At 37.5% G+C, this 11,863-nt stretch overlaps 1 protein-coding gene across 6 annotated transcripts in view; it reads left to right on the top strand.

Moving 5' to 3' along the window:
- PPFIA1 (PTPRF interacting protein alpha 1) overlaps positions 1–9,956 on the top strand; it is a 52,711-nt gene extending 42,755 nt beyond the window's left edge. For 2 of the 6 annotated variants that reach the window (XM_056493221.1, XM_056493220.1), the window contains exons 22-30: positions 42–104; positions 628–654; positions 1,966–2,141; positions 2,241–2,338; positions 3,234–3,409; positions 3,959–4,027; positions 5,463–5,628; positions 6,901–6,971; positions 8,276–9,956. In XM_056493221.1, the coding sequence (XP_056349196.1) occupies positions 42–104; positions 628–654; positions 1,966–2,141; positions 2,241–2,338; positions 3,234–3,409; positions 3,959–4,027; positions 5,463–5,628; positions 6,901–6,959 (834 nt within the window). In that variant the 3' untranslated portion in view covers positions 6,960–6,971; positions 8,276–9,956. The remainder of the gene's footprint in view (positions 1–41; positions 105–627; positions 655–1,965; positions 2,142–2,240; positions 2,339–3,233; positions 3,410–3,958; positions 4,028–5,462; positions 5,629–6,900; positions 6,972–8,275) is intronic. The other 4 variants (XM_056493222.1, XM_056493223.1, XM_056493225.1 and 1 more) reach the window with 2 other exon arrangements.
- Positions 9,957–11,863: the final 1,907 nt, after the last annotated feature.

Raw genomic sequence — 11,863 nt, forward strand, 5'->3', positions numbered from 1 at the left:
CTTTCACTGGATGGGATTGATTCCCTGTGGGCTCATATTAGACCACGGGAAATGTCTGGGTAACACATGAAGAGATGGAAAATCTTACAGCCACACAACAAACGGTTAGTTTATGGTGTTGCCACTTCTCTTCCTTAGAGTGCTTTTCCCACTTCTTGAACATTTGAAGCAAGTACCTTTTGGTCTTTTTCTTTTTTTTTTTTTTCTCCAAATTAACCAACTAAAATTCTGGATTATTGCTTCTTCTATCTATTAACCTTGTAATCTGCATCTTGATAGCTTTTTTTCCAGAAGAGAGGGAAAAGAAATCAGGGTTGATAAGATTGTAAACAAAACTCTAATCTGTAAAATGGAGCTCTGACTTGATTGACAAATAGACAAATTGAATTACTGGTGCAGAAATTGCTTCTCTCCAGAAAACTTAATCAGTAGATGGGGTTTGCAACTTCTCATATAAAAATAAGTGCCTTGTGTATAATTTTTTTACACTGCATGATGCTTGCTTTATCTGGATTTTTTTTGGTATGCAATAGATTTAGTCTTGCAGTGCACCATTAAGTTTGACCTCCTTACTAAACTTAACCACTAATATGTGTGTGTTTTTTTGCTTTCCTAACCACCTAACAGGAAGATGAGGAGGGAAGCTGGGCTCAGGTTGGAAACTTTATCTAATATTACAGACTGTATGTAAACTGTTATAATCATTAGAGCATGAAAGAATCTGTTTTTCCTTTAGGCCAGCATCTGTTAATGATTCTGGGTCTGACCTGGGGATGGGAGAGGGGGATGGCTCTCTGAGGAAGCCAGAATTCCAAGAGGAATTCTGCACTCTGCAGAAAGTCCCTGTTCAACCCAACCACCATCCCAGGTGTACCACAAGATACCCTGGGCCTGGATGGTTAAGTAGATTTCTATGCACTAATTCCATAATCCCCCTTGATTGATTGTTTTGCCTTAAAGTTGTGGCAAATCCTATTTGTATTTTCAGGCATTAATGTAGCTGAGTAATTATACAGGGATAGAAACAAAACTTGGGATTTACCCATGATCCATATCTTTGGACAGCATGGGCTCTTCTTGCTTGGCTGCCCTCCAGCCTTAAACCTGATTTAAGTCCCATTAACTACATCTCAGCTACTCATTTGTTAATTGTCAGTGATAACAAGCCCAAGTAAGGAGCTCTTTCACTCTTCCACCTTCTGATGGCTTGGAGAGGTGCATTTCCCTGTGGCCTTGCTCCTTTCTGGAAGGTGCTTCCTCTAGAGGAGAAATAAAGCTTTTGACTTTTAACAAAAAAAATCAATTCTTATGCTTTTGAGAAAAGGAGCTTCTGGGTTTTGTTGCCCAAGGAGTGATTAGATATATGGTTACAAACTCCCATCTTTATAGGTGTTTTCTCTAAAAAATGCCTCGTGATTTGCAGATCAAAACTGTAATGAGAAAGATCTCCTTTAGGATAAGGACTAGCATTTAGAATGAATGGCTTGTTCTTCAGTTGCAGGGTTCTATCAGTTTCTGAAAACAGCTAACTGTATTTAAAAAGACCTGCAGTTATTTTTCTGCTATCTTTTCTTTATAAGGTCACATTTAAAAAAGATTCCCCACAGTTTTCAAGAGAGAGAGAGTATTTGCAACATATCAACTCAATTAAATTCTATGGCTTTTGCTATCCAACCATGTAGATTAGTCTTTTTTAAAAAATTTATTAGCTTTTGCATATTTTGTCATGCTATTTCTTGATGTAAATTGAGGCAATTTTCCTTGCTGATGTGAATATCTAAACTTGCTTTTCTTCATGAGGGTGACTTCTTTGGAAAACACACATGTACGCAGTATTCTGGTGGGCTTATGTTTATAGACTAAGAATCAAATAAGTAATTTCTTTAAACTGTGCTGCCTAAAACAGCTTTTCTCTTTTCATTTCTCATTTTAATAAGTTTGTCCCTTATTTTTTTTCCAAACCAGACATTAGCCTATGGTGACATGAACCATGAGTGGATTGGCAATGAGTGGCTGCCAAGCCTGGGGCTCCCTCAGTACCGCAGCTACTTCATGGAATGTCTGGTGGATGCTCGGATGCTGGATCACTTAACTAAAAAAGACCTGCGTGGGCAGCTGAAAATGGTGGACAGCTTTCACAGGTAAGGAGGTTGAAGCTGGAGACCTCACCCACAGTTAAGTGTTTCCATTATCTCTAAATATTTTATCCTTTTTTTTTTTTTTTCCTCTGGTCCAAACAGAAACAGTTTTCAGTGTGGAATTATGTGCCTCCGAAGACTGAATTATGATCGAAAAGAACTGGAAAGAAAAAGAGAAGAAAGCCAGAGTGAAATTAAGGGTTAGTGCACTGTCTTCACCTCAGTATGATTCTGCTGTGTTTTCACTGATCAGCCTCAAAAATTCATTAACAAAGAAAAGGCTTTAGAGGATGGAACTATTTACAAAGTATCAAGTGCACAAGGCGTGTCTAGATGCAGCTATGAACACTGAATGATAAAACACATCATTAAGTCATTTCCTTATGCTACAAATGCGAACATTTTTGAAACTCATACTGCTCTGAAGTTTGAAACTAACTGTTTTAGAAGAATGAGAGTTAAGAACATATTGGGAGGGGGTATCCTTATTTTCTTCTTTTCCTGTTTTGACATAACTTTACATCTGCATGCTTTTGTTGTTGCTTGTGGCTGGTAACTTTTATTGCCCAGCAGTTGATGAAAAAATATCCAAGTGACTTAGGTACTTATATCTTTCAGAGTCATGGTGATTATTGTACAAGAGAAAAATAGTAAGAGAAATCAGGGTGGGAATTCATGGTTTTCCAAGACTTCCCATAGAAATTTTGTTCCCTGCCTAACATCAGAAGTAATTTCTGATATCTGAGTCTAAAAACTTGCTTAGAAGGTTCTGAGCCTGCTCTTTCCCTTTCCTTTTAAAGATTTGATACATTTTGGTGCTTAATTTGCTAATTGTGCCTAAAATCATTCCCAGGAGTCACAACTAACTGGCAGCAACCAAGCCAGAGTTGTGGCTGGTAGGTTGTTTTTAGCTTTCCAAATGGAATGGGCACATCTCTTGCCTCTACAGAACTGCTCCTTGGAATGTTTGAGTTAGAGTGAAACGTCTCCCAGCAGACTTTCCACTCCAATCCAATCATCCAATTAATGATTGTGGATAATTTGGTTCAGAGAAGTGGTGGTGTAATGAGTCTGGCACTGTTTTTGCCTCCCTAGATGTCCTTGTGTGGAGTAACGAGAGAATGATCCACTGGGTTGTGTCCATCGGCCTTAAGGAATACGCAAATAACCTGCTTGAGAGCGGAGTTCACGGTGCACTTGTGGCCTTAGATGAATCCTTTGATTACAATGCATTAGCTCTCCTGCTGCAAATCCCCACTCAAAACACACAGGTAAGCAAGGGCAAGGCACTTTAGGCCTCCTAGGAAGTATAAAAATGGAGCTGATTGTTTTTTTCAGAATTAAGACATCTAGAAACTTTAACAGTGCAAAGTTGTCCATTGTCACACAGACAAAAACTTAAAATGATGCTTTTCTAATGGTTTTCTAGTTGCTAATAACAATTCTCTTTGGTAAATTTGCATGAGAAAAAAATTGTTTTAATATTTTCTTCACAGTCCATCTGTGAAACAGTAGTGTGAAACTCATCATTTTTGTTGTTTGCTAGTTTTTACTCTGAAGTAATTAAGTTTGAGGCAGAATCATGAACTTTAATGCCACAACTAGAGCAGAGCTGTTAAGTCTTCCTTAAATTTTTAATAACTTACAAATTAAATTGTAGCTTTTCAAGTACTGACCTTTCAAGTATGAAGTATATTTATTAATATGATAAGAAAGCACTAAACAATTTGGATCCTAGTACGTTTTTTTAATCACTATAAGTTACTAATTACTAATCTTTTTGGAATTAACTTCCATTTCTTTCATGCTACAAACTTCAGGCTCGTGCTGTTCTGGAGAGGGAATTCAATAACCTCCTTGCTATGGGCACTGACAGAAGACTTGATGAAGTAAGTTACTCAAGTTGTTGATCCTGGAAACTTTGAGAACTGCTCAGTGAAATAATTCAGACTGAACCTCTTTGAGCTTTTGACAGAATAGTGACAGAAACCTTAACTTGAAACTCGCTGTCTCAGGGGATTTCTAAATACAGCAGGGTTTGTGTATTTTGGTAAGATGACTTTTAATCCTGAAAGTATTGGGAAGTTTTGCAAGTTTGGTTTTCTAGCTCACTTCATTAATATCTAGTAGCAGCGCTTTGGGTTGAATCCTCTTTATCTAAAATATGGGAAAATTAGTGACCAGCATTGCAATGAACAAAATGTGATAGAGAAAGGCACTTTATCCTAAAGAGCAGTATTTCAAAGAGCTTTGAGAGGTTTTAAAGAAATCTCATATTAATTTTCATTCATACTGGTGCAGAAGATCACCAGGTGTGTTTACACATCAAAGTAATTTCTGTTGGGCAGCCTGTGATTGTATTTTATAAACTGCACTGAAATGAGTTAAAACTCTCTAAGTATGAGGCTGTTCTGTGCACCCACAGCACAGAGGAGAGTGTGTTCCATCTTTAACCTTCTAAGTTGCTCAGTGGACAGATTCAAGCTGGTGCTACTTCCCTAGGAGAGCTTTAATTAACTCTGTGCTGCCTCATCTTTGGTGCTGATGGGATTTGATGTGGTAGCACATGTAGGCAAAAGTGTTACAGATTAAGGCTGAAGTGACAAAACCCTTCTGTGGTTAACCAGCTCAGGAAACCAGTCCCAAAAGTATTGGTGCTGGGATGAGGAAGAGGACAGGGGAAGGGGAAGCTCCTGACAGCTCTGTTCCCATCTGCATCTCTACCAAGGTTTTAACAACCCATCAGGAAGCATTGATGGTTTTCTAAAGTATTTTCCTTGGAGATTTCAAACTGCAAAAGGAGCTTTGAGGGAAAAGATGTTTGCTCTGTTCTAGTGGCACAGGGCAGGCAGTTTGATCATGAAGATCTCTTCAAATAATGTAGACACTTATCTCCTAATTGTACAAGGGAATAAATCCAAGGCAAAACACCATTCAAAGCATTGAACTGTTTCTAAATGGGAAATTGGCAAATGGACCTGCCCAGTGGGTATATTTGCATTGACAATACTTCGTCTATTTTTGGGAGTGGGACTTAAACTGTATTTAGTAAGTGCAGCATTACATTTCTGAGGTGGGAATATTGCTTGAAAGATGCAGATATATTAATGAGAGAAGGAAAATGCATTTGGATAATTAAGTTACATTTACCCTAGTGCTTAAGGAAAACCCTGCTTGGCAATGCAGTATTTAATACACTTTCTGTTTCCTCACAATTACCTCCTTCAGTGGTGATATATTTACTTAAGTTTGTCAGTAATCCTTTTAATGTCAGTAACAATCCCACGCTTTTTGCACTGCTAATGTTGTTTGTCAATATGACAGGATGATGATAAGAGCTTTAGGAGAGCACCTTCGTGGAGGAAGAAGTTTAGACCAAAGGACATAAGAGGTTTAGCTGCTGGATCAGCAGAGACTCTTCCTGCAAATTTCAGAGTTACAACCTCAATGTCTTCACCCTCTATGCAGCCAAAGAAGATGCAGATTGATGGTATTGATTTTGTATAATTTTAAGCATGCTGTGCTTTTTTTTGCCTGAGATTCCAGGGGAATTAAGTCCAAATGACCTTTTTGCTGCATAAAAGCATCTGCCCTGTGCATGATTGTATTTATAACACTGTGTTTAACCATAGGGTGCTTTGTCATTTCAGGAAACTGTACTAGAGGTGGAGTTTCTTTTTTACATCACTGGAGTAACAAAATGAGAATCATAGCTAGAAATGAATGTAATTTAGGAAAGAAAAATGGCATCTTAGTAGGAGTCTTTTAATCAAACAATGCATAATTTCTGATCAGCAGCAATTAGACCAATATGAGCCCCACTTCCGAAATGCAATAAAATGCATTCAAAAATGATGTGAGTAAACTCTCTCACTCAAGTTTTACTCATCTCAAAATTATCTAATAGCTGCATTACTCCTCCTGCAATGGTCTCTTCAGTATTGACCATATTTGAAATCACTGTTTCATTCATTGCTATGTACTTTATGATCTTCGGATATATGTGTGCACACACAGATATTAATTGAAAGAACCCAAACAAACAAAAGCAGACCCCAGAAATCCCATCTGGAAGTGGAATTTGATCCCCTGTCACATGAGGGATCTTGTCTGTTTAAAAACTGTATCTATAGCAGCATAAGAATAAACTTTGGCTTTAGTTTTGTTTACAAAAGACACATAGAAACGAATATGAAATGTCTTTTTATTGGAACAGACAGGGTGAGAACACAATCTGTTGGACTTGCCTGAGATTCTGATAACTTTATTTATTCATAAAGCTCAAAAAACAAATTTTTGCATTTGATGCTACTCTCAGTAAGCTCTTCTAAATTTTAGATACTGCCACTGGCACAAAATATTTACCAGAACTCATGTGGAAAATTCTGTAAATGAAAGTAAGTCAAGTGTTTACCATGGAAAACCACTTTCTTTTTGAAATATTAGATATTTACAAACTGCATAAAATATTAAATAATGTACAAAATCACCATTGCCAATTTCTCTGGGCTAGTTGGCAAGCAGATTTTTTTTGGAATTCTTTTTGCTAGCCCCTGGAACAAGAAGTGGTTACTATACAAACTGTAAAGTAAGTTCTGCTTTTCTAACTTGTAACCTTAGAGTTGGGTGAGTACCAAAGCTGTAATCACCATTGCTATAGAGGTTTTTTTTTTTTTTTTTTTTTTTTTTTTTTGTTTTGTTTTGTTTTGAAAACTAACATGCATGCTGTGTTCTGCATGTCTTCCCATGCTTCTTGGAATAGGCAGTGTATCAGGAACACAAAGATTGGATTCTGCTACAGTAAGGACCTACTCCTGTTAAAGCCTTCTCCTGGTGAGTAAAGCTGATAGGAATAACACTGAAGCAGTTATTTATGAAATAAAACAGCAGGGATTTTCTTACAGTGCTTTTACACACTTAAAAAACAGTCCAGGTTTTCAGGGTAGGTCATTATATCCCAAGTTTATTTCTTACAACAAAGACTGAGGGTTGAAATACCAGGTTTTGTCAGTACTGTTCCTCCTGTGAGGTTTTTTAAACAGCTTCCAAAAGGACCTGTGCTAAAAATAGCTCTGTAGAAAGTGTTGAAATCAAAGGTTGGATGAAGCACAGCTAGCGGAAGTGGAAAGGTGGGGAGGAGAATAAATTAGGGATAGAAAGAAAATAATCTAGTGTGTAACACTGCAGCTCAGTTTGATTTCTCAAAGTCTTTGGTCAGAGTTGTCCCACTAAAATATGCTTCAGTATTGAATTGTTACAGGGATATTTGCAGTTCCTGGACACTCCATGCTACTGTGATTGCTTAGGCTGCCTGCAGTCTCAATTTGGGGAGCTAGGAGCAGTGCTGCCGATAAAAGGCAGCTTAATGTGTTGCACCACAAAATCCATGCGTTCTGGCTTGTAAAAAATCTGTAGTCCTGTCTTTTTTCAGGATCTGTAATGTTTCTGCAGCAGCCTCTTGTTGTATTTTCTCATGGCACTGTACTTCTCTCATTTTGCAAGCACGTGTGGAAACAAATTTTTTTTTTTTTTTTTTTTTTTTTGCTACAATGAATTTTAAAAAATCAATTCAGTGGATCTTTCCCCTTCACTGATATATTTCATGGACTATAAATTGTGTGTCTTCTCTGCTTGCAGCTTCTTTCTTTTTACTCGTAGCATCCTTTCCAATTCATGTGTTTGCTTCCTCAAATTCAGAACCTTTTTGCATGTATGAGTTGAGTTCTAAAGTGTTCTTACATATAAAATGCTGAGAGAGGAAACTCTTGCATGTAGCACCATATGAATGTGCCGGTTCATAATCTCAGGGGCTCTTAAAGTATTTTTAGTTGCAAGAAACTGTTTTAAGTCTCCTCTCCCCCAGATTCTCCTCTCTGGTTAAGGTTTTTCTGTAGTCAGATGACGTGGGATGGAAATCCTCGAGGCAGATCATTTGCCCTTATTGCTTTATTTGCATTGCAGCTGGAGATTGCAAGAGGCAATAAAATGATATCCAACATGGCGTGGCAGTAATTCAGTGCATCACTGCTGCACTGCTTAGCTGTTTGTGACAATCTTGGAATGAAATGGTTGTTAAAACCTGCTAATTGAATCTTGTGTTTTTTCTTTTTGTGTGTTGTGTTTGTTTGTTTTTGCAGTTTACCCACACTATTTCTACCGGTGATATGCAGCATTTTGAACATTTGGAACCCTTAACCTGTTAATACTTGTTAAATGGACACTTTGAAATATTTTATTACAGAGTTTTTAATTAGCAAATAAATTCATGAGTACTATAGAGAAAATATTTTAGAATCTAAATGTTTCTTATATTTATGTGACTTCTCATTTATATAGTTACTTTTTTTTGTTTCTATTCCGTCTACAAATCAAATAATTGCTGATTTTTTATTCTAATTTTAGTCTTTCCAACTGAATGTACTGTAATGCTTGTATGTATATGTCCCTATGAGCAATATAGGGTTTTTGTAAATTATGCAGTTACTGTAATTATCATTGTTTTTTAATAATGGAACTGAAGGTGAAAAGGATTTTAATACCTTTGTAAAAGTATCATGACACCGAGCAGTATATATTTTGTCTTCTGGAGCTCTTAGCTTAGATCTGAAAACAACTCCAGCTTTTTTTCAGGTGAGCCTTTCTTGACGTAGGAGGGACGGTACATGAGTGTTGTTCTCAGAGCTGTACCATTCCACAAAGAGAATGTGTCAAGTAGTGGCAATTTGTCTTTATTTAAAGTAGAACAGGTTTGAAAAGCTGGGAGGAACTCTTAACCCTGCGGGACACTTTGTAGGAGCGATTGCCTCAGTCCTAACACCCTCTGCAGTGTTTGTGTAGCGGCTCTTCGCAGTGAGTGAAAACAAGCCATAAACTGAGGACTGTTTTTATTTTTGCTTTCCCTTCCTTGAGGAAGATAGGCTTCATAATAATTCCTGGTGTGAGCTGCAGGCCACAGAGAGGTTGTTTTTGTCCTAGACCTTTTTGCTTGAAAACACTTGGTGGAAAGATGCTGGTGGAACCAGTTTTAATGGACCAATCCTAAAGCACTGCAGCCTCACAAATGAGTAGTGAAAGATGAAGGTACAATGGGCTGAAAACTAAAGCAGTGCATCTTCTAATAAAGGCCTTATTTTCTTATATAAGTCGTCCTATGTGTTTTGTAAACTTGTTCAAAAGTCTTGTCTGGACTTTAATTTGGATGGTTGTAGCCATTTTGGACTATATGAGTAGAAAATGTATCTTGACACTTGTAAATGGCATATTAAAAAGCCAGCAAGAATCTGTTCAGATGGTGCATTATTTATTATGCAACAATATATATAGCATGTCTTTTTTCTTATTTTGTTTTCCACTTTTAACTTGCTTGTAAAACTGATATTCATTGTTACTGTTCTGTTTTTCTATTAATCTTTTGTGTATTTTCAGATTATGTAACAATATGTACAGTCTACTTTTGAACTATTTTTATCACAGTATTATTTATTGCTTTCAATAAAGTACTGATGCATTTTCCACTGCCAATAAAACAGTATGGAAAAGCTAAGATCTAATTGTATGCAGGCAGAAACTTTTGCAGTGAGTGGGTAGTGTCAATAAAGCATCTTAATGATTGTTTGCTGCCCTCTAGATCTGGTTTCAAATGGTGACCTTTCTCCAGTAGCAAAAATATTCCATTAGATGTGACATTTTCTTTGGAATTGTTCAAGTTCACATGCATTAATATCAGTTTTCTGGAAAAAACTGCTTTATTGCCTACTTCTGCTCATAGTTAGAGCTATGATTTGCTTTTTAAAATAATAAACCAGACCTGTCACACAACTTCAGTGTATTCTGGCCTACCTGGTGAAGATGGAAGTGCTGTCCTAGTCAGCAGCAACATTTGCTTTGGTAATAAAATGAGATTATGGCCATAGTGATATTTGGGGAGAAACACAGCAGTTGAGGGAACCGGTGCAGAATGGGGTGACATAGGGCTGTTCATGTCCATTTTGATATATTTGTAAACCATTTCATTGAGTAGAAGACAGAAGGATAAAGTTGCAGAATTATGGAAGCAGTAGTGAAGCATATTTCATTATGTCCTCCAGATCAACAGCAGGATGCAGAATGCCTGGAGAAACACTGCCATGGATGCTATAAACCCTGTTCAGTGATGCATCTCTGTTTGTCTGGCTTGTCTGTACAAGTTGCTGTCTGTTCATTTGCAGTCTCTTTTATATTGTCAGAGAATCTTATCTTTCTAGAAAAAAACTAAAATGGAACTGCAGAAGGAAATCCTGACTCACTGCTCAGCTAAACTTTGCTGTTTAGAGAAACCTTGCCTAGGTGTTGCTGGTCACTGATGTGATAGTAGGTGTTCAAAGTCATGTATTGTTGCTTCTCAAAAGTGAAACCAATGCGGGATAGACTTGTACAATGTGAACAGAAAATGCATTTATTATTTTGAGGCTGTAAAACCTTAACTGTTATTGAACAATGGAACTGACACGAGAGGTAGAATAAACGAGTGAAAGGGCGAAAGCTTTCACAAACTTGCAAAATTGTGTGTGGTGACTTCCTTCTGACTTACACAGCAGAGCTGTGAGGAGAGATCCAGAAAAACGTGCCTTGCTCAATTTTAATGACTCCCACACATCCTGCTGAAAGAAAACTATGCCCATGGAAGAGGCACCTGGGTCTGTTGCAGTGATCTCTAGATAATATTTGATTAAATACAACATTTTGTAAATTGCCAAATGTCTTTAAAGGCTGTAGTTGGAAAGAGGGCTGTAAAAATTAAATTATGCATCCTGTCTGCATGCTTCAGAATTATCTGAGTGAACTTTAAACTTGTAATTTTGCATGTTTAAAGGACAGGGACTCTCAAAACAGGTGTTTTAACTCTGTCTTTTGAACTGTAGCAGTGTCTTGTGGACAGTAGTGATTTATCATGTCAAGATTTGGAGAACAGGTAAATTAGTTCAAAGCAGAATTTATTTCTGGAACTTGGTAGGCTAAAGATTGAGATGGAGGGGCAGAAAAATTAATTTTCAGGTGAATAAAAATTGACACTATATTCTAGCTAACTCAGGTAGCAGTACTTTTTGGTTTTATATGAGATGTTGGAACAGATGGTTGAAAAGTGATATCTAAGTGTGGTTGGTATTCCTACCTATACATGGAGGGACAGGTGAAGACTCCAAAAGGACACAGAACAGACAGAAGTAATGCCTAAAGGACTGAGGTTCTCTAGCAGACAACTTTTTAAGTTCAGCCAAGTTTTTCAAATATGCTGGTTTTGATCTATGGGGTAAATTGCACTGTATGTAATCCAGGGAAAAGTGAGCCTATTTATAACGAACCGGCTACATTTGAAATTAAGTTTTTCTTGTGTTCACCTGTGTTTTTTATCATCTTGCGTCTATTACAGCTTGAGTTTGTGCGTTTATCTGTAATGGTATTTTTCGCTGGAAATGGCGTTCTTTGGGGGTCTTCCCCTCCTCTAGAAGACGCTAACAGCGGACAAGCCAGCACCTCCTACACAGTGGTTTAAAACCCCGTAGCTTTCATTTGGATCCTCTGGGGAATCTCAGCCATGGGGGAATCTTTTGCCCACTGATAGAAAGTGATGGAAAACCCTCGGGACGGGGTAGATGCGACTTCCAAAACATGACGGTGCAAAAGTTTTTTTCTTAAAAAAGAAAGAAGGATGTTCAAAATCGCAACAGCAACTCCCCTGTGGCCAT

The sequence above is a fragment of the Oenanthe melanoleuca genome, chromosome 5 (genome assembly GCF_029582105.1).
Source record: "Oenanthe melanoleuca isolate GR-GAL-2019-014 chromosome 5, OMel1.0, whole genome shotgun sequence".
NCBI classification, from domain to species: domain Eukaryota; kingdom Metazoa; phylum Chordata; class Aves; order Passeriformes; family Muscicapidae; genus Oenanthe; species Oenanthe melanoleuca.